We start from the raw sequence: 22365 nt of genomic DNA, 5'->3' as shown, positions 1-22365 counted from the left end.
AAAAACGGCATCTGATGGCCATACATTGTCTTAAAGCTCTGCGAATTCTTTCAGAGACTTCTGCTTCCAAAAAAGCTTTTCTATTGCTATATAATGCATTTAAATGCTCAGCAAAGCAGAGCTAATAGTAGTCCCTTCTGAAGCTGGAGGCTGGTCATCCAAGATGGACGGAATTTTAAGGTTTCTACCAAACACTAATTGATAGGGACTATAGCCCCCAACATCTGCAATAAATTCTTTGCATGTACCGCCCATGCTAAAGCTGAATTTAACTTGCAGTTTGGTCTGTCCGCCAAAATTTTCTGGAGCATGTCATCTATTACCGCGTGGTTTCTTTCACAGACACCATTACTAAATGGGCTTTCCGCAGCCGTATTCATAACTGTGATATTTATATTTTCACACATATCCCTAAACTCATCATTAGCAAATTCTCCCCCATTGTCCATAAAGAATTTTGCCGGTCGGCCCATTCCTGTCCCTATCCATTTTTCCACGATTTGATCTAGAATTACGCTCTTTTCTTTACTTCGTACAATCGTTGATTTGCTAAATCTACAAAACGCAAAATAAATATTATTGGCTTTATCCCAGATCTGAAGGCCTATGGCCACAATGTCATTAAAATCCCAAGTCAAAGGTAGGGCTTATATCGGTCGTGTGGGTGTCCTTCTGTACTTCCTACAAACTTCACAGCAATCACTAACCTGTTCTATCAGTTTACTATCGTCTTCATCCCTTACCCCTGCATCCTATAATAAATTTTTCAGCCTCCAAGGACACGGATGCGCAAATTTCCTATGCAGCTTTAATACAACAAGCTTTTTATCAGCTAAAGTCCCATTTTTAACTGCCATTAACATACCCTTAACAACTGTACTTGAAATATTATTTGTCAGTAATGGAATACAATAGTGTGCCGACTGTGTAAATTGCAAGTCCACAGTCTTCCCCAAAACTGTTGCCTTATCCTGTTCCATATCCAGTTTCGTGTGTGCTTTCTTCATCGACGGTCTGCTCAGAAGCAAAGGTATCTCACTTGATACAACATCTGTGCTCCATGCTAATGAAATGATTCACTCCGGCAATATTGCAAGGGATCACCACTCTTTTCAGCGATTTTTAGAGTATTATCAACCCCAAACCGGAAACTTGTGGAACTTTCAAATTCCTTAACCTTGTTATGATTTTCAGCATTCAAGGAGTCCAGGTAACATTTTAACCAGTCATTTTTACACGCAGTAGATGTGCAGCCACTGTCCAATACAGCACAATTGAACGATTCTGCAACCAACACCCTCATTACCGGTGTAAAGCTGCTTGGTAATAGGACAATGCCTTCTTTCTGGTCACTATCTTTTTCCTCTTCTGACTCTTACGTGTCATGTGTCGCTTCAAACACTCTATTATAATGTGTTGGGCAGTTGAAAGCATAATGGTATTGCGAGTCACATCAATTTATCATACCCCGGGTATATTTGGGGTTCATCTTCCTATTGTAGGTTTTGTCTTCATACCGTCCGGGTCCCGATCTCCGTCTATAGTCTTGGGACCTGTTTGTAGCTGTGCAATTTCGCCATACCTTGTTTTCTCTTTCCCAAGACAGTTACCTTGGTCCACATAACTACTGCACTTCTCCATTGATCGTACAATCCCCTTTCAGAGAATAAGGGGGGGTAGTCGCATCCAGCCATCTTTATTCTTGGTTCAGCCATATATGGGTTTTTTTCTCACTCAATCCTTGGTTTGGTCTGGAAAAGTTGTCTCCTTCAACCCTTCACACTTGCACAGCAACCGTTCTCTGCTGCCATCTGATAGATATTTAGCTGCTGTGGTAATAAAGAGTCAAATGTTCTGCTGCTTTTCCACAAAACACCTTTAATTTCCTTCAACAGACTTTGCACAAAACTCTTAACATCACATCACCTGACACAAGGGCCACCTGAAGCCCCTTTACATATCAGTGTCAGTTATTGGATGCTTAACATAAATGAGACAACTAATTGGAATGTCTCTTAACCCATTACTTAACATTGGCCACTGTGCTGCCCTTAAATGGAGGAAGTTAACTGGACTGGTTGCATTTTATGCCACATATTTTCAGCTCCAGGCTAATTTATTGCAATAGTCTCCTGATCAGCATCCCATCTTCCAGCATCCATAAACTTCAGATCAAAAAATAACAGGACTATTAAATAGAGACAAGAGAGTGGAAGATCAGAGTGGGGGGGGGGCTCTGAGCAACAGATTGTTACAAATGGTGGAGGGAGTGTGAGAAGAGCAGAGGAAAGAGCTGTGCCTGAGGAGGTACAAGTTAATCATTGGAAATAAAGCAATCAAAAGTCGCCATTGTGGCTTCTCTGGCATCTGGTTTAGTTACAGCGGGAACAAAAGTGAACTGCTTATTAGCATGCAGTGTTCTATTTTCAATTGTAAAAGCTATGACTGCCTCTAATGTAAAGGTTCAGTAGTGTTCAAGGATGTTACTGTAAAAGCTGAAGACAAAAAAAAATGTAGTGTCCATTGGGTTTTAATGAGTGAAGATTACCACAGGACAAAAGATTTACAGACAATGTGTTAAATATTGTTTCGACCACTGCTTTACCAAACTGACCAGGTTCTTTTTAACAAATGCTAATGTATATAAAAAGATGGTTTGCATGTAAGCCTGCGAAAGGGGGAGGTGATTCTTCAAGATTAGTGACCAGTTTTAAAAGCATTGCAGTAATTTGACATTCAGAAGGCTTGTTCGTTTCACTCGGTGTAAATGCTGCCTTTTGGTATGCGACACTCCTGCAAAATTTTACAATGCACATGGTGGCACCTTTTACTCACATTTTTAGTCGATTGAGTAACGCTATTTTATAAAGATCTGTGCTTTAATTTAAATGAATTAGATCATTTGAATTTTTTCAACTTGTAGATGACTTTATGCAGACATAAGAATGCAAAAAGGATTGAAGGCCTGGATAAGAATGTATGGTAAGTAGTAACATTAAATTTCTGTGGGTATAAAGTTAGATTTTTGTTATCAAGATAGACAAGTGAATCAAGGGTTATGGGGAGCAGACAGGAAGATGGAGCTGAGACCATAACCAGATCAGCCGTGATCTTATCGAATGATAGAACAAGCTTGAAAGGCAGAATGGCCTACACCTGTTCCTAAGTCTCATGTGTTCCAGTGTATTTTCATTGTTAACAAGTTATGACTTCCATGGGTTAAAGTTGAGTCAGCACCGAACCCTAAAATTTGTTAATTCTCGCTAGTTGGATTGTAGTCTAGTTAGGTGTGTGTCTACACAGCTTTACATGGTGTATACAGCACAGAAACAGCCCATTCGACTCAGTTGCCCTGGCTTTTATGAATACTAGGATGTAGACAAGTTGGTAGAGTGTGCAGATAGGTGGCAGATGAAGTTTAATGGGGAGAAGTGTGAGGCGATGCATTTTGCTAGGACGAACATGGGAGAGAACATGAAAGAAGGCGTAAAATTCTAAAAGGGGGTGCAGGAGCAGAGGTCCTGGGTATATATGTGTATAAGTCATTAAATGTGGCAAGACAGGCGGAGAGAGTAGCTAATAAAGCATATAGCATTCTGGGCTTTATTTATAGGAGCATTGAGCGCAGGAGCAAGGAGGTTATGCTGAAATTGTACAAGACACTAGTTAGACTTCAGTTGGAATATCGGGCGTAATCTAATGGAAAGGTTTCTAAGTATCCTGGGCACGATTCTCCCAAAGGGAGACAAAGTCCCGGCGCCGGAGTGAAAACCTGAGTGTTTCACTCCAGCATCGGAGCCTGCTCCCAGCCCCCTATTCTCCTGCCCCCGGGGGGCTAGGAGCGGGGTCGCGTCTTTTACGCACGCTGGGCCTTGGCGCTGCGTAAAAAGCGGCGCCGCATAAATGACATGGCTGGCGTTGTGTAAATTGAGTCACCCGCGCATGCACGGTGGCCATCCTCCACGAGACCGCCCCGCAAGAAGATGGCGGATGAATCTTGCAGGGTGGCGGAGGAAAGGAGGTCCTCCTTTAGAGAGGCCGGCCCGCCGATCGGTGGGCCCCGATTGCGGGCCAGATCTCATTGGAGGCCCCCGCTGGTGAAGGAACCACCCCCCCCCCCCCCCCACAGGCCGCCCTCCCAACATTCCCGCACAGTTCCCACCGGCAGCGACCAGGTGTGGATGGCGCTGGCGAGAACCTGTCGTGCGTAGCAGCCGCTCGGCCCATCCGGGCCCGAGAATCGCCACAAACGGCGAGCGGCCCGGCGTGATTCTCGCAGCGCTGGTTTGGGAGGGGTGGGAGAATCGCGTGCGGGTGTCGGGGCGGCGTGGCGCGACCCGCGCGGCCCCCCGGCGATTCTCCCACCCGACGTGGGGGGGGGGGAATACCGCTCCATGTGTGGCGGGTTTTGCTGGGAGTTTCCCATCGGCTCAGTCGGCACGCTCCCCACCGTTATCTAATGACATTTAGTCACTATTTTCGGCCCTGGGGAGTTTTTGAAAGAGTCCCCCAATCTCTAAGTGAGCCTGTGAGGCAAATAACCCCCCCCCCCCACCCCCCCCCCCCCCACCCCCCACCCCCCACCCCCCCCACATTACCCCACACCCCATAATGGGGCCCCTGGGGGTCCCTTTTTCACGTTCCCTCATGCCCCTTTACAGTATTCCCCTATCCAGGACCCCCACAATCTCCCAAAGGCCCCTTCTTACCGGCCCTACACTCCTCCACCCACCTTTCATGGGCATGTCCACCTCGGGCCCTGACCCTTGCCAGTGCCATGCTGGCACATGGACATCCTTGCGCTGCCACCCTGACAGTATTCCTGTTGGCTTGGCAGTGCCACCCAGGCACCAGGGTGGCAGTGCCAGCTAAGCAGTACCAAAGTGTCCATGTTCACGGAGGAGCCACCCCACTCTGTCCCTAGGTGGTCTAGGGGTCTCTGATGGCCTTGGAGACCCCACCACTCCCCCAGGTGCCGTTCCGCCTGGTCCACGTTTGTGTTGACCAGCACTTAATGGTACCGGCTTGGGGCACTCTCCAGGGCGATCATTAGATGCTGGGAGGCTGAGAGATCCTGGATGAGTAGGCCTTAGTAGGTTTAAGGCCTACTTATGTGAGCGCTGCTTGGTCACGCCCTTGTGGGCGGGTTCCCGATCTTGATGCCTCGCAAGACTTGGGTAGATCCCATGAGGCGTAGTGGTTCCTGGAAAGTCCATGTGAGGCTTCACCTGGCATCTACTGGCCATGTCACACTCCCATTCGAGCGTAACGTTGCCGGTAGATCTCTCCCATTATGTGTAGTTCTGGGTGCCATAGTGTGGGAACAATGTGAATATATTGGAGAGCATGCGGAAGAGGTTTACAAGAATGCTTCCAGGGATAAGGAACTTAAATGATGAGACTAGATTGGAGCAGTTGGGACGCTTCTCCTTGGAGAGAAGAAGGCGATGAGTAGATTTGATAGAGATGTTCAAAATCATGGGGGCTGGACAGAGTAGATACGGAGAATTTTTTCCTGCTTGTAAAAGGATCAAGAATGAGAGGGCACAGATTTAGTGATTTGTAGAAGTAGGAAATGTGATGTGAGAGAGAACTTTTTCAGGTTCAGGTCTGGAATGCACAGCCTTGAAATGTGGTTGAGGCATTCGATCAATGTGCAGGGGTACAGAGAAAAGGCAGGAAAATGGCACTAAGTAATGATGCTCATTTCGGGAGTTGGTGCAGACACAATGGGCCAAATGGCCTCCTCCCGTGCCGTAAAAATTCTGCGACTCTGATTCTGTGGTGTTCTGCATGTTCTGTTTCCTCCCACTCTATTTCCTTGAACCTGATCCTTTCTCCCTCATGTGTTTATCCAGCTTAGCCCTTAAATACATTCATCCATTTCAACTACTTTCTTGCCTTTAATGATAAGCAAAGAAAGTTAGTACTGGTCTGAGATAACTGTCCTCTTCCTCCTGGTAAGAAGAATATTAAGAATGTTGAACCCCAGCCAGTTATAGAGCAACGTGTAATGGACTGAATGGCAGCAGGCAATTGCTGTACTTTCTACAGTCACCACTGGGGTATTCTAACAGCATGCTAATCTAGAATTGTGCTTATGTAAAGATCCTGCAGTAATCACTACAGCGAATAATCCCTAAAAACATCTTAAAGCTTCGATGTTTACAGTTGGATCCTTCTTGTTGGATAACAAGAATTAAAAAACATATATGGTGTTCCTGATCAAATTTGCACCTGACAACTGGAGAAGGAGCTTAGTTAGCAGTTAACTTAGCAATAGAATAAAACTGTGATTACCGTTCACTCACTTGAGTGTTATTTCAAATTGAAATTGTGATTTAGCAGCAGATATGATTTACTGGCCTCGTACATTTTAATTCTAAAACCAATTTTGCATCTTAAAGTACAGAAATTACTCATTATTTCAAGTCAATTTTTAACAATGTCCACTCCAGGTTTCTGTGAAATTTGCCATGGTCCCCAAGGACCAGAGGCTGCTCTCCCTTTTTTGAGAGCTGACTGGTGGTGATTTAACCTTGGACGAGGGTCAAGGTTTTGAAGGCAGGGCCTTCATGAATAACCTCAGCTGGTACAGGAATTCAAGCGGCACTGTTGGCGTCAGTCCACATCACATCACGATCCAGCTGCTCAGCCAACTCAGCTAACCAATGGTCTGTATAGGGGAGAGGGTGGGGTTAATGGTAATATCATTGGGCGAGTAATCTAGAGAACCTGACTAATGCTCTGGGGACACTGGTTCAAATCCCACTATTGCAGCTGGTGGAATCTAAACTCAAATAAATTTGGAATTCAAAGCTAGCCCCAGTATTTGTGAGCCTGAAGCTAACATAAATTATTGCACTTGTAAACCCATCCGGTTCACGAATACCCTTTTTTTAGGGAAGGAAATTAGCCATCCATACTGGTCTGGCATACTTGTGACTCCAGATCCACAGTAATGTGGTTGGCTCTTAACTACCTTCTGAAATGGCTGTTTGAGGACCATTCAGAATGAACAAAACGCCGGCCTTACTAGTGTGAGGTAATACATTTTGGAAGGTCTAATGCAGGTAGGGAATATACAGTGAATGGTAGAACCCTCAAGAGTATTCAAAGCCAGAGAGATCTAGGTTTACAGGTCCACAGGTCACTGAAAGGGGCAACACAGGTGGAGAAGGTAGTCAAGAAGGCATACGGCATGCTTGTCTTCATTGGCTGGGGCTTTGAGTATAAGAATTGGCAAGTCATGTTGCAGCTGTATAGAACCTTAGTTAGGCCACACTTGGAGTACGGTGTTCAATTCTGGTCGCCACACCACCAGAAGGATATGGAGGCTTTAGAGAGGGTGCAGAAGAGATTTACCTGGATGTTGCCTGGTATGGAGGGCATTAGCTATGAGGAGCGGTTGAATAAACTCGGTTTGTTCTCACTGGAACGACGGAGGTTGAGGGACGACCTGATAGAGATCTACAAAATTATCAGGGGCATAGACAGAGTGGATAGTCAGAGGCTTTCCCCCAGGGTAGAGGGGTCAATTACTAGGGGGCATAGGTTTAAGGTGCGAGGGGCAAGGTTTAGAGGAGATGTACGAGGTGAGCTTTTTTACACAGAGGTTAGTGGGTGCCTGGAACTCACTGCCGGAGGAGGTGGTGGAAGCAGGGACGATAGTGTCATTTAAGGGGCATTTTGACAAATAAATGAATAGGATGGGAATAGAGGATACGGACCCAGGAAGTGTAGAAGATTTTAGTTTAGATGGGCAGCATGGTCGGCACGGGCTTGGAGGGCCAAAGGGCCTGTTCCTGTGCTGTACTTTTCTTTGTTCAGTGAATCCCCCATCCCATTAAAGAGTAAAAATATAAGAATCATAGTTTCTGGTCAGAGGACAGGGTGCTATTCTTCATTTGGCCACTAGAAGACAAATGAGTGCAACCAGAGTTGCTGACAGTTGTCTCCAGTTCAGCTTTTTAAAATGACCTTCAGCTTGTTGCTTTGAAATGGTACAGAGGCTGCAGTTGAATTGATATTGCCCCCTTCCCCCCCTAGCCCCAACACACTATGGGTGGGTCTCTGGACACCGTGCACCCCCTCAAACAACCGCGCAGGGCAACCCTGGCCCGAGGGCATGTACCTGGGGACCTCCTATCCTTGAGACACCCATGAGTGCATTTGCGTCTGGTCAGTGTTTGTGGAGACCAGTACGGAACGTCGATTGTCTGAGGTCTCTGAGGCTAAGGGGGTCGATCCCAACGCCTCGGGTAAAATTACCACAATGGGCGGGATTTGCATCGCAATGTCTCGAGATAACTTTAGATATCATGAGTAACCGTCTCATGAGTAGCCATCTTCGCTCTCGGGCAATGAGCCGGGGACACTGCGGTTGCTGCCCCGGTACTCGGAGGGGGGGGTGAGGGAGCCCCTGGGAGGTGGTTGGGGTGAGCCACCATTGGCCGGTCGGATGGGGGGGGGGGCATGGCCTGGGCTGGGGTGGTGGGGGATGGGTGTCTCAGTGCCCGCGGGTACACCATGCCAACCCCTGGACTGCATGGTGTAGCCATCTGGAATGGCCACTTTCGGTATACACAATGGACGCTCACAGAGACTCTAGGGAAATGAAATGAAAATCGCTTATTGTCACGAGTAGGCTTCAATGAAGTTACTGTGAAAAGCCCCTAGTCGCCACATTCCGGCGCCTGTCCGGGGAGGCTGATACGGGAATCGAACCGTGCTGTTGGCCTGCTTTAAAAGCCAGGGATTTAGCCGAGTGAGCTAAACCAGCCCATAAAATATGGACAATACTAAACAACAAGCAGGCACAGAGCCTGAATGTATATTTGCCAAGCAGTCACCAGACGGAATCGGAACTCTGGGTCGATTAGCATATTGATGGCCCATCTCCAAGGAATAAAGGACTAACACTCAGATAGTTGATACTGTCGCAGACATCACGGCACCAGTACCCCAACCGAAAGACACAATGCTAACGGCCACCTAGGACATACCCAGTCATCAGGGCACCCATCCCTTTATTGGTTTAGATCGTAGATCATAGAATTCACAGTGCAGAAGGAGGCCATTCGGCCCATCAAGTCTGCACCGGCTCTTAGAAAGAGCACCCTACCCAAGATCGACACTTCCACCCTATCCCGTAACCCAGTAACCCCACCCACACTGAGGGCAATTTTGGACACTAAGGGCAATTTATCATGGCCAATCCACCTAACCTGCACATCTTTGGACTGTGGGAGGAAACCGGAGCACCCGGAGGAAACCCACGCAGACACGGGGAGAATGTGCAGATTCCACACAGACAGTGACCCAAGTCGGGAATCGAACCTGGGACCCTGGAGCTGTGAAGCAATTGTACTAACCACAATGCTACCGTGCAATGGCAATGATCAGGAAGCTGCTCAATTAATTGGGGCCAAGTTTAAGGCCCGCCTAAAAGCGCGCAAAGCCCCTCTAGGTATAAGAAGGAAACCCCTGCCATGCGTTCATCCTCTTGGATTTGGCTCTCAAGTGGAGAGACCCCTCCACCAGCATCACCAGAAGCAAGTAGGTTCAAATTCGACGCTCGCTACCAGACGGATGACCTTAGCTGTACTCCTGCTACCTCTTTGAACTCAACAGCCTGAGATCCGAACAATGTTCATTGTTCCTCTGACCTAAGTGGGCACCCGAAGTAAAGTATAGGTGTTAGTGATGGATATAGTTTAGCCTGTAGTGTTATTGTGCATGAGTAAATCATACTGTGTGTAAATAAAGTAGTATTGACTTTGAACTAACTAACTGGTGTATTGGCTCTTTGATCGGTATTCGGGTTGAACCTTGTGGCGGTATCAAGAGATACCCGGCGACTCTGAAAGTATACACATAATTGGGATTAAGAAAGGCGACCATATTGACTGCTATATTTATAGCAAGTAAACAGAGCAACAATGGTCCCTTTCCAGGGGCAGCCCCAGCCCGCCTGCCTCGCTGATCACCCATAATTCCCACTGACAGCGAAGGCCTCTGTCCATCCGGCTGAAGGCTATTGCTATTTGGGAATTGGTAATCTTAGTTAAGTGAATACTTCACAGCTCCCAAGTGGATCCTCGTGGGTAGGCATACCATGTATCATGTGGGAGTTATTGCCTAGCATCCCAATCTGATCGTGACGCTTGAACACCGCAGGAGGCAACCCCACGGATGCACGGCCAATGTCCGAACAGCACTGGGGACATTTTGGCAACCAAACAAATAACCTTTATTGTCACAAGTAGCCTTACATTAACACTGCAATGAAGTTATTGTGAAAAGCCCCCAGTCGCCACATTCTGGTGCCTGTTCGGGTACACAGAGGGAGAATTCAGAATTCTCAGCTGCTACAGGAATTGAACCTGTGCTGTTGGCCTTGTTCTGCATCACAAAACAGCTGTCTAGCCCATTGAGCTAAACCAGCCTTCCATAAAGAGAATGGGCACGTGTACCATGGGGGCGAACCAGTGCCCGGCCCAGATAATGTTACTTGCGGGTGTCTCGGGTACAGGGTATGTACCCACCAGTGAGGGATCGGGAGTTTACCGCTGGGCGCGGACCTCTATTTTGGCCGGGCGCCAGATTTGCGCATTTGCGGCATTGCGAGGGGAGAAATTTGCCTCGTGTCACAAAATGAAAATTTTGAAAGCAGCATCATTATTGGAAACAAATCCTGATTGCACTAATGTGCTTTTTGCAAAAAAAACAATGGAATAATTTCCATGAATCTGTACCAGCGTTTCCAAGACTTTGTGAGACAGGTAGGTGCATACTGTGGAATTTTAGGATTATATAAAGGGATTTTTATTTTATTCATCCACGTGATGTGGGACTCGCTGGCTGGGCCAGTATTTATTGCCCCTCGCTAATTTCCCTTGAGGGGTTGTAGTGAGCTGCCTTCTTGAGAACTGAGGGACTAGTTAGGCCAATTCAAAGGATAGTTAAAGATCCGCCACTGCTATATGTCAGGAGTTTGATAGGAACCCAAACCTTTGTTATGATACCAGGCGAGGACCCCAAAACCTTTTTTTTTTAATTTGTAAAACTGTGAGGAAAGGATATTTCACCCCATGACTCACCAATAGGTACCTTTTATGTTAAAACAAACTTTAATTTAAACAGAGTTAACCACATTAGCATGAAATAAATTTCTCTACAATTATCAAATAAAAGGAAAAACTTTAAATTGCTATCTATACCTGCCACTAATTCCAATTAAGCAACCCAATACAATTCAAATGTCACTTATAAAAAAAGTTAACAAAACAGGTTACTTGCTTATCTGCACAGACCTTTGGAGAGGGATCCTTTATAGGAACAACCTGAAAATCCTTCTATCTTGTCAGACTCTAATCCCATGGCAAGCTGCTGGTCAACTAAACAGCATTTGGCAATACTGCAAGCTGCAGACTGATCTGGTTCCTCCTATTAATTACATCATCTGAATATTGCACTAAGATATCCCATGACCTGCTTAGTTAGGACTAAATACAATCCCTCAAATTATCTATACCCCAGAGAACCATCCAAAACATCAATAGTGTTCCATTAACCCTCTCTCTGTTAACAGATAAATGGTTAAAATCAATAATTACATCACCTTTTATGACTTCTGAATCGCAGTTTTAATAGATACTGCCTGTATGTATTTCAAACCAGGGTTTTAATAACATTACTGCTACTAGTATGTAATATAACATATAACCATTAAAATAATCTTTATTAGTGTCACAAGTAGGCTTACATTAACACAGCAATGAGGTTATTGTAAAAATTCCCTCGTCACCACACTAGGGTGCCTGTTGGGATACACTGAGGGAGAATTTAGAATGTCTAATTCACCGAACAAGCACGTCTTACGGGACTTGTGGGAGGAAACCGGAGCACCCGGAGGAAACTCATGCAGACACAGAGAGTGCGTGCAGACTCCGCACAGACAGTGACTCAAGCCAGGAATCTCAACCGGGTCCTTGGCACTGTGAAGCTAACCACTGTGCTACTGTATTGCCCAATTTCTACATTTATCACAAGTCATAAATAGGACAGACTGGATAAGGATGGCTGATTTCCTTCTCTTAAGAACCTTAATGAACTAGATAGATGATCATGACAATCTGGTAGTTAACTGATACTAGGGCCTGAAATTTTGTAAAGGTGGAAGGTTCCATGCCTTAGGCAAAACAGTGCTGGAGCCGTGAACCCGGTACTCGCCATTTTCACCAGCAGGGTGGGGAGGAATGGGGAAGGGTTGTACTTTTCACATCCATGGTGGCAGTTACGCATATAAAAGTGTTTCTGCCTTCCAAACTGAGATTTCCATTACTGAGATGTGCAAAACACCACTTGAGCTTTAACCCATTTGAGGAAAAGTTCTAAAGCTACTGAGTTATTTGGAGAAATATGGTCTCTTGGAAGGTGCCATTTTGGGAGAGATAAGGAACCCCTTTGAGGGAGGCCAGTTATTAGAATTATAAAGTGTAGACATGAATGTATGTAAAAAAAAAAAATGGATAAGCTTCTAGGAATTGCCAAGCTGTCAAGTCAATTTAATCCCAAGGCTCTTAAAATTTTTTGACAAATCAGCATACAGATGAAAATAATGGTGTTTGCCATTTCATTGGTGACCCAAGCCTGAAGGTTATCATTATAGGGATTGGTGCTGCCTGACTATTTCCACGATCTAACAGGTTTATAGTTTGATACTTCCAAATGGTTATTAACAGATTAGCTGTATTTGATGTGGGACTAGAAATACAAATATTTATTTTCACAAAGGATTAAGCACTTGAAGGGGTTTTGTTTTGAAGGGATTAAGTACTTGAAGGAAATGTTTGTTTTCATAAGTGATTAAGTAATTTAAAGAATAAATGTTATTAATGGTAGTGTTATTTTTAAGTCAGGAATAGACACTTGGAGCTTTATTTCATTTCATCTCACCGTGGCTCCTGAGGTCTTTCACTTGTGAATACTAGGTCAGTTAACATGGAGGGTGTAAGAGAAAAGAGTGGTGGATGGGGGCTACAAAAGGCTATGGGAATGAGTGGGAAATATGGGTTGGAATGGAGGTATGAGGATGAGTGAGAAACATGGGTTGGTATGGAGGTATGAGGGGCTAGGTAGGTGGAGAGACATGGGTTGGCATGGAGGGTGTAAATGCGAAGGGTAGTGTGTATGATGGGCATGAGTTTGCATTAAGTTTGCTTAGGGGTGATGGAGGGCACGGGTTGGCATTGATAGTGCGAGGTAGTATGGATGGGGCATGTGGAGCTGAGGGGTGAGGGTTAGTGGGCTGCTTTCCGTTTACGAGCACTGACTCAGGCCTTTTGTACAGCCTGCCTCGGTACCCTGCAGCCCTTACAAACTCTTTTGAGGGTTGGTGGGCACCTGCTGCCTCTCTCCACCACCCCGGAAATAAAAATCAGAAGATTTGGGGCACTTTCTTCCAAGTCAGGTTTGCAGATTGGAAACTCTCTCAATTCTGCATTTTAACTTTGTGAGCAAAAATTCAATCCATTTGGTTTTTAATTTCATTAATTTTACGTTTTATTTGTTTAATTAACTGAATTTAAAATCCCCCAGGTGGGTTGCAGTGGGATTTGAACTCTTGCCTCTAGTTCATTAGACCACGTCTCTGGATTACTATTTAATATGACTGCAGTGCTACCTCGCTTTCAAACTTGCCAATCCCCAAGGCCAATTTTCGAAGATTTTCTCTCAGCCATCTAGATGAAATAATCGTCTGCATTGAGTGCATGGGGAAGAGTCTAACGCAGTCTTTCCAATTATCCATCCACTCTTTTTTTATTTTCCTGTCCAATGCAATATTAACACCCAGAATGTCTTAACCTGTCTTTTTCTCTTCACAGATTGAGTTGTTATTTCTACCACTTCCTCTGTTTGCTAAAGTTTGCCCTGTTTTGTAGGGTTGAATTTACCACATTGGCTGCTGAGCCAGGGGTGGTCAATCTTGGTCAGGGATTTCCAGACATGCCCCCTCCCTCTCATCTCCGAGAGGCCTTGGCTGAAGCTGCAGTGGGTGGAAATTTCATGTTGAACCAGTATACAAGAGGATTTGTAAGTTCTTCACATGACTCTTTTACCTAAGCTAGTTTCTAAATGCAGTGTTGGGTACTGGAATAATGCTTTATGATATATTTGAAAAGTTTTTTTATTGTTATGCATTAATGCAGGGTGTGGATCTGGCAAAGTTAGCATTCAGGGGGTGGGATTGTCCGGCCCTGTCCACTAACAGCATCATCCGATCCTGTCGATGGTGAGCCCCCTCGTGGGTCCCTTGGCAACTGAGGGTGCGAACAACAGAAATCCCCATTGACAATGGCGGGACTGGGAGAACCTGCTGCCAACCAATGGTGGGCTGCCTCCACCACAAAACATGCTGGGGGTGGGGGCGGGGAGGGGGGGGGGGGCGGCGGCAAATATTCCATCCAGTGTCTTTGAATTGCCCTGCTGGCCACTCTTAGTAAGCTAAGAATTCTTCCCAAACTGCCCTAAAATATACTCTCACCAATTTGGCCACTTGTGGATTTCATGGACAAGACATGAAATGAAATGTGAAAATCGCTTATTGTCACAAGTAGGCTTCAATGAAGTTACTGTGAAAAGCCCCTACATTGCTGTTAATTGAGAGCAAGAGCTTCACAACGGCCAAATGAAAGGCCATTCTGTAACATCTCCGATATAGATTTGTTTGTGTTCCATCAGATCCTCTATAACTACCAGCCTTTGGCTGCAAAGAAAAATGTGCAGGTTGATGGAGGACTGCTACCTCTGCCATGGATTCCACATGGACTCTGTCTCCTTTTTATGAGGAGCTGCTAATTTAGGAAAAATACCCTAGCACAATGGAAGAGTGGCTCAATTTATTCATGCGCTATGCTTCATGTTTTAGATGCCTGTTGTTCACTCATCACATTGGTGATCTTTCATCACAATTTGATGTGGTTCCTTGGCTCGTTCATGTAATTTTACTCCCTCTATGTTATAAATGAAAATGAAAATCGCTTATTGTCACAAGTAGGCTTCAAATGAAGTTACTGTGAAAAGCCCCTAGTCGCCACATTCCGCCGCCTGTTCGGGGAGGCTGGTACAGGAATTGAACCGTGCTGCTGGCCTGCCTTGGTCTGCTTTAAAAGCCAGCGATTTAGCCGTGTGCTAAACCAGCCCCTTATAATCTCCGTGGGGTCTGATACCGTCAGCAATTGGTCGGGGGCAGGTAAAGGTTCCACTTGGAGGCCTGGCATTAAAGAATGAGTTGACATCACTCACTGTTGCCACCTCCTCTTTCCTGCCCTATTGTAGGCACTGACAGGATGTCAGTAGTATAGTAGAGAGGCGGAAGTGTGAGTCACATAATTTCGGATCATGACCAGGGAGATGCCGAAAGAATAAAGGCTACCAAATTTTAATTAGATTGTTGCAAGCTCAATAATGCTACAGTATCTAAAGTAGTTTGAGTTCAATGCTTATTGACTTTTCGGTGCCTCAAACTGACCGCTAAGAAAAGCTAATATTGGTGCTGATCTGATACATTACATTTTCTGACTTTGCCCTTGATTCACCTTGGGTATACATAGAAACATACATAGAAAATAGAAGCAAGAGGAGGCCGTTTGAGCCATTCATTCTGATCATTGCTGATCATCAAGCAACATAAGAATAATAGAACTAGGAGCAGGAGTAGGCCATCTGACCCCTCGAGCCTGCTCCTCCATTCAATAAAATCATGGCTGATCTTTTTGTAGACTCAGCTCCACTTACCCACCCACTAACCTTAATTCCTTTACTGTTCACAAATCTAATAAGTTCTTAAAGTTCTATACCCTGATCCCACATTCCCCCCATATCCCTTGAACCCTTTAGCCCCAAGAGCTTTTCTAATTGCTTCTTGAAATTACACTACATTTTTGCCTCAACTGCTTTCTGTGGAAGTGAATTCCACAGATTCAACACTCTCTCTGGATGAAGAAATTTCTCCTCAACTCAGTCCTTACCCATTATCCTCAAACTATGACTCCTAGTTCTGGACTCCCCCACCATCAGGAACATTCTTTCTGAATCTATCCTGTCTAATCATGTTAGAATTTTGTAAGCTTCTGTGCGATCCCTCTCACTCTTCTAAACTGGGACCTTGGTGCCGTGAGGCAGCAGTGCTACCCACTGCGCCACCATGCTGCCCTACCAATGCCCTATCCAATGCAATAAAACAGCCCTATTCCTATACTCAAATCCTCTCGCAATGAAGGCCAACATACACGGTAGCCAACATAGCATGGTAGCACAAGTGGATAGCACTGTGGCTTCACAGCGCCAGGGTCCCAGGTTCGATTCCCCGCTGGGTCACTGACTGTGCGGAGTCTGCACGTTCTCCCCGTGCCTGCGTGGGTTTGCTCCGGGTGCTCCGGTTTCCTCCCACAGTCCAAAGACGTGCAGGTTAGGTGGATTGGCCATGATAAATTGCCCTTAGTGACCAAAACAAAAGTTAGGAGGGGTTATTGGGTTACGGGGATAGGGTGGAAATGAGGGCCTAAGTGAGTCAGTGCAGACTCGATGGGCCGAATGGCCTCCTGCACTGTATGTTCTATGTTCTATACCATTTACGTTCTTTACTGCCTGCTGAACATGCACACTTTCAGTGACTGATACATGAGGGCACCAAGGTCTCGCTGAGTATCCACTTCTCTCAATTTACACCCATTCAAATAATAATCTGCCTTCCTATTTTTGCAAAAGATAACCTCACATTTATCCATATTATACTGCATATGCCCACTCACTCAGCCTGTCCACATCCCACTGAAGCATCTCTGTATCCTCCTCACAGTTCACTCTCCCACCCAACTTTGTATCATCTGCAAATTTGGAGATACTACTTTTAGTGTCCTCGACCAAATCATTAATATATAATGTGAACAATTAGGATCCGAGTACATTGCCTGCCAATCGGAAAAAGACCCATTCGTTCCAAATTTGGTCTTGGTTGGGGTTTCTTTAGGGTTTGGCTGTTACCCTAAGAATACTACCATCGGCTGTTAGCTGTAAAAAACCGTCCTTATTTACAGATCTATGTACATTTCAAACATAGAATCATAGAATTAACAGTGCAGAAGGAGGCCATTCGGTCCATCGGGTCGGCAATTGCTGGGAAAGAGCACCCTAACCAAGCCCACACCTCCACCCTATACCCACACCTCCACCCTATACCCACACCTCCACCCTATACCCACACCTCCACGCTATACCCTCACCTCCACCCTATACCCACACCTCCATCCTATACCCACACCTCCATCCTATCCCCGTAACCTCGCTTATCTTTTTTGGACACAAAAGGGCAATTTATCATGGCAAATCCACCTAACCTGCGCATCTTTGGACTGTGGGAGGAAACCGGAGCACCCACGCAGACATGGGGGGAACGTGCAGACTCCGCACAGACAGTGACCCAAGCCGGGAATTGAACCTGGGACCCTGGAGCTATGAACAACTGTGCTAACCACTTTGCTGCCCTAACTCTAAATGAGGTTGAACTTCTGATTCCCACCAGATCTCAGTTACTTAATCATGTACCATTACATCACAGTTACATCAGTATCATGTGCTTGTGATAGCCCTTTACTCTACATATTCATCCTAACTATAAACACACTCCAACATCTCTCCCCAGAGTCGCAGACAGGACCAGTATTTGTGGTGCCCTGACTAATCTCCATGATTTGGTCCTGTTTTTATTTTGAGGTTGAGGACAAACTGTACTCTTTGGTTTCTCAATAGGAATGTCTTCCACCCAGCTGGTAGTAGAGTTTCTATTTGCCTCTGGTTCTTTGTCTCCATCCAGATCCCAATAGTCTGTCAGATATTCCATGGGTTTGCTTCCCAATGACATCAAGGCTCTTTTTGGTCCTTCTGATATTTTCCTGGTCCATCTCGGGTGTCATCAGGTTGGAAAATAATGAATGTGACTTCTCTATTCAAGAAAGGAAAGAGACAGAAAGTAGGAAATTACAGGCCAGTTAGCTTAACATTTATAGTGGGGAAAGTGCTGGCATCTATTACTAAGTCTGTTAAAGTGGGGAACTTGGCAATCAGGCAGAGTCAACATGGTTTTTGAAAGGGAAATCATGTTTGACAACTTTATTAAAGTTCTTTGAAGGGATAACAATGTAGATAAAGGGGAACCTGTAGGTGTGCTGTATTTAGATTTCCAGAAGGCATTTGAAAAGGTGTCATATAAGAGGTTACTGTTCAAAACAAGAGGTTGTGGTGTAAGGGGTAACATATTAGAATGGACAGAAGATTGGCCAGCAAAGCGGTAACATGGGTCATTTAAGGGTTGGCAGGATATGATGAGTGGTGTGTCACAGGGGTCATTGCTGGGTCCTCAACTATTTACAACTTGTACCAATGACTGAATGAAGGATCTGAAGGTGTGGTTGCTAAATTTGCTGATGACATGAAGATTTGATAGTGAAGTAAGTTGTGAAGAGGACAGAGGGAGTCTGCAAAAGAAAGTGGCAAAAATTTGGCAGATGGAGCATAATGTGGGAAAATGTAAACTTATCCACTTTGGCAGGAAGAATAGAAAACCGTATACTATTTAAATGGAGAGAGATTGCAGAACTCTTGAGGTACAGAGGGATCTGGATATTCTGGGACATGAATAAGGAGATAATAAGCAGGTACAGCCAGTGATTAGGAAGGGAAATTGAATGTTGTTGTTTATTGCAAGGGGAATGGAATAGAAAACTAGGGATGTTCTGTTGCAGTTGTATGGGGCATTGGTGAAACCACATCCGGAGTACTGTGTACAATTTTGGTCTCCTTATTTAAGAAAGAATATAAATGCATTCAAAGATTTCAGAGAAGGTTCACTTGACTGATATCTGGGATTGAGGGATTATCATGGAAGAAAGATTGGACAGATGTGTCCATTGGAGTTTAGAAAAAGGTGATCTTATTGAAACATACAAGATCCTGAGGGGATGAAACAGGGTAGATGCTGAAAGGCTGTCTTCCCTTGCAGGAGAGACTAGAACTAGAGGATACAGTTTAAAAATAAGGGGTCTTCTGTTTAAGACAGAAGAAATGTTTTCTCAGATGGTTGAGTCGTTGGAACTCTTCCCCAGAGAGCAGTGGAGATAGGGTCATCGAATATTTTAAAGACGGAAATAGATAACCTCAGATTCTTCATTAAAAAGGGAGTCAATCGGGGAGACAGAATATGGGGTGGAGGCCACAATCCGATCAGCCATCATATTGAATGGTGGAGCAGGCTCAAGGGACTGGATGGCTTACTCTTGCTGCTAATTCGATGTATTTATATTCCACAAATTACCTAATTGGGTGTTTAAATCATTAGGTCACTTATCCAAATGTGTTTTTGTTTTAAAAAGAAAAACGTTTTTGCTTCTGAGCTTTGGTGCAGTAAAATAATAGTATAGAGGTGCAGTTGAAGTTGATCACAGTTGGTGGGTCCCAGTGCCCAAGAGGTGCAGTTGAAGTTGATCACAGTTGATCACAGTGCCCAGGACGTACACGTTGCCCTAGTGCACTGCTGGAATCCAAAACCTAACTCGTTCACAATAGCTATTCAAAATTAAAGCTGCTTTCACAGAACTTGCAAAATGCTGAATGAATATTCTTTTGTACTTCTCATTTCTCACTATATTGTGTCTTTTTACATCAGGGCCACCCTCCATTAGTGAAGGCACTTGCTGACCTTTATGGACATGTATACGGACGTTCCATCAATCCAAATAAAGAGATTGTGGTAACAGTTGGGGGGTACGGTTCCCTTTCCAACTCTATACAAGGACTGGTTGACGAGGGCGATGAGGTAAAATAACAAAGTTATTTCTCTGCGCGTGGAGGCGGGTATGTGTTTATCAATTTACTAAGGTTCCACGTGCCGTGGTTCTTGCAATTGCTCAATGGGTTTGTCCAATGAGTGCCATCATCTAGCACAGATGACGCACGATCTCTCTGCTGAGCCGCAGGTCATCGGCGACACGCCCGGGTTAGCAAGTCCTCGTACCACAGGTGCTGCCAGTAAACAGGGGGCCTGATATAGCGCCTCCTTCCTACCTCACCTCCGTCTATTGAACGGCTGGCTCACCATCATCACCCCCCCCCTCCCCCCCTTCCCGGCAGTAGGGCAGCGCCTCGGTGGGTGCACTGAGAGGTGCCAGGAACTGGTGAGTCACTGGCCGCGCTGGGCCATGCACATCCCGCTGCTGGACCAGCAGGGAGGGGGGCGCCCTTATGGCCGGTGGCGCTCTGCACATTTACGGGTCAGGTGGGCAGTATGGAAACTTGGCTGATCTCCTCTCCTGGCCTCAGCAGCTACGGTACATGGTTCCACACCGGTATCAGTTCTGCCTGGTAGAGGCGAAGCATCGCAGGAGGCCGGAGACTATCGGGTCGGGCCCATTAATGATATGCTAACAGCTGTACAATTTTCATGCCCATGCCGACGCGGGGCGTGGAACACATTTACACCGCCTCAAGCGCTGGAACGTGGCGTTCCGTTGAGAGCCCGGCACAGACATCTATTTTAGGCTGATGCATAATTCTCCGCTCAATCGTGATTCATGATTCCGGCGTCATTGGACGGGGTAACCCGCCCATTAACTTTCCACCATAGCTGAAGTTCTCAGACCCCTCATGCCAGCAAGATCTTCTGGTCCCGCTGATATGAAGAATGGAGATTTTAACTTCTTGCTTGCCCCGCTAAACAAAACACTTTGCTTTGTGGTCTATGTTGCTCCAAACAAGAAGTCAAAAAGCTCAGCAAAGCTACATTAAATTGTTCCCTACAACTGAGAAATTACAGTCATAATCACATTGTCTAGTATCTCACTACGCTCCAGCCCTTCTTACAAATCCTTTCTTTTGAATCAGAGGCAGCCTTGCAACTTCAACTTCTTGATTTGCTCGTGTGTAATCTGGTTCATATAAAAAGAATTTTCAAAGTAACCTAGTCACAACAGTAGAGAAAAAGTTGTATAAAAAGTTAACAGTCAAAGCAGGTGCTTTGCCACTGGCACACACCACTGAAATGAAAGGGAGCACATGAACCTTTCTGAGTACGAAATGTCTTTTGAAACTTGCATGTTTGTTACCTGCAAAAAATGATTTTCCTTCGGTCTGGGATTTTGCTGTGTGTAGATTTGATGCTGTGTTGGCCTACATTACAAGTGGCATGTCAGTCATAGTTCTTTGGCCGGGGTGTGCATTTACGTTGTCTGAAATACAAATTTGTACAGTGTTTTTTAAACCTAGATCGTGAATCAATGTTTAATTCCTATTTTAATTTCAGGTGATAATCATAGAGCCATTCTTTGACTGTTATGAGCCAATGGTTAAAATGGCTGGAGGCATTCCAGTCTTCATCGCATTAAGGCCTGTGAGTATTTGATCCAATTAAACACTATTTTCTATTAAGGTTTGGCAGCGATGTTGAATTTGCATGGACAGAAATTATTGTTTTAAACTCATGATTTGTATGGTAATCAATTCTATTGTCTCCAACTCTGTACATTAATTCAAGGGATTCACTGGCTAGGGCAGCGTTTATTGTCCACCAATTACTTTTGAGAAGGTGGTGGTGAGCTGTCTTCTTGAATTGCTGTAGTCCATGGGCAGCATGGTGGTTAGCACTACTGCCTCACAGGGGCCCGGGTTCGATTCTGACCTTGGGTGAATGCTTGTGTGGAGTTTTCACGTTGTCTGTGTGGGTTTCCTCCGGGTGCTCCAGTTTCCTCCCACAGCCCACAGATGTGCAGGTTAGGTGGATTAGCCACGTTAAATTGCCCATTCGTGTCCAAAGGTTACAGGAATAGAGCGTGGAATGGGCCTGGGCAGGGTGCTCTTTCGGCGGGTCAGTGTGGGCTTGATGGGCTGAATGGCCTCCTCCTGCACAGTAGGGATTCTATGATAAATTATGCGCTGTAGGTACACCCACAGTGCTGTTATGGAGGGATTTCCAGGATTTTGATCCAGTGACAATGACGGAATGGCGATGAGTCAGGATGTTGAGTGATTTGGAGGGGAACTTCCAGGTGATGCTGTTCCATGTATCTGCTGCTCTTGTCCTTCTACATGGTCATGGGTTTGTAAGGTGCCGTCCAAGGATACTTGGTGAGTTCCTACAGTACATCTTGTAGGTGGTACACACAGCTGCCACTGCACATTACTAGTGGAGGGAGTGAATGTATGTTAAGGGAGTGGCAGTCAAGCGGGCTGACTTGTCCTGGATCATGTCGAGCTTCTGCAGTATTTTCGGAGCTGCACTTATCCAGGCAAGTGGAGAGTATTCCATCTTAC

At 45.4% G+C, this 22365-nt stretch overlaps 1 protein-coding gene and 1 long non-coding RNA gene across 2 annotated transcripts in view; one reads left to right on the top strand and one right to left on the bottom strand.

The window, feature by feature from the left end:
- Nucleotides 1–22365, top strand: part of LOC119964384 (kynurenine--oxoglutarate transaminase 3-like) — an 89092-nt gene that overhangs the window by 11710 nt on the left and 55017 nt on the right. The window contains exons 3-6 of the mRNA XM_038793782.1: nucleotides 2924–2982; nucleotides 13947–14097; nucleotides 19727–19876; nucleotides 21359–21445. Coding sequence (XP_038649710.1) covers nucleotides 2924–2982; nucleotides 13947–14097; nucleotides 19727–19876; nucleotides 21359–21445 — 447 coding nt within the window. The remainder of the gene's footprint in view (nucleotides 1–2923; nucleotides 2983–13946; nucleotides 14098–19726; nucleotides 19877–21358; nucleotides 21446–22365) is intronic.
- The window catches only part of LOC119964385, a 69019-nt gene continuing 64455 nt past the window's right edge, over nucleotides 17802–22365 (bottom strand). The window contains exon 3 of the long non-coding RNA XR_005460291.1: nucleotides 17802–18007. This is a non-coding gene — a long non-coding RNA (uncharacterized LOC119964385). The remainder of the gene's footprint in view (nucleotides 18008–22365) is intronic.

Source organism: Scyliorhinus canicula, chromosome 4 (assembly GCF_902713615.1).
Source record: "Scyliorhinus canicula chromosome 4, sScyCan1.1, whole genome shotgun sequence".
NCBI classification, from domain to species: domain Eukaryota; kingdom Metazoa; phylum Chordata; class Chondrichthyes; order Carcharhiniformes; family Scyliorhinidae; genus Scyliorhinus; species Scyliorhinus canicula.
This window is presented reverse-complemented; position numbering and strand designations above follow the sequence as displayed.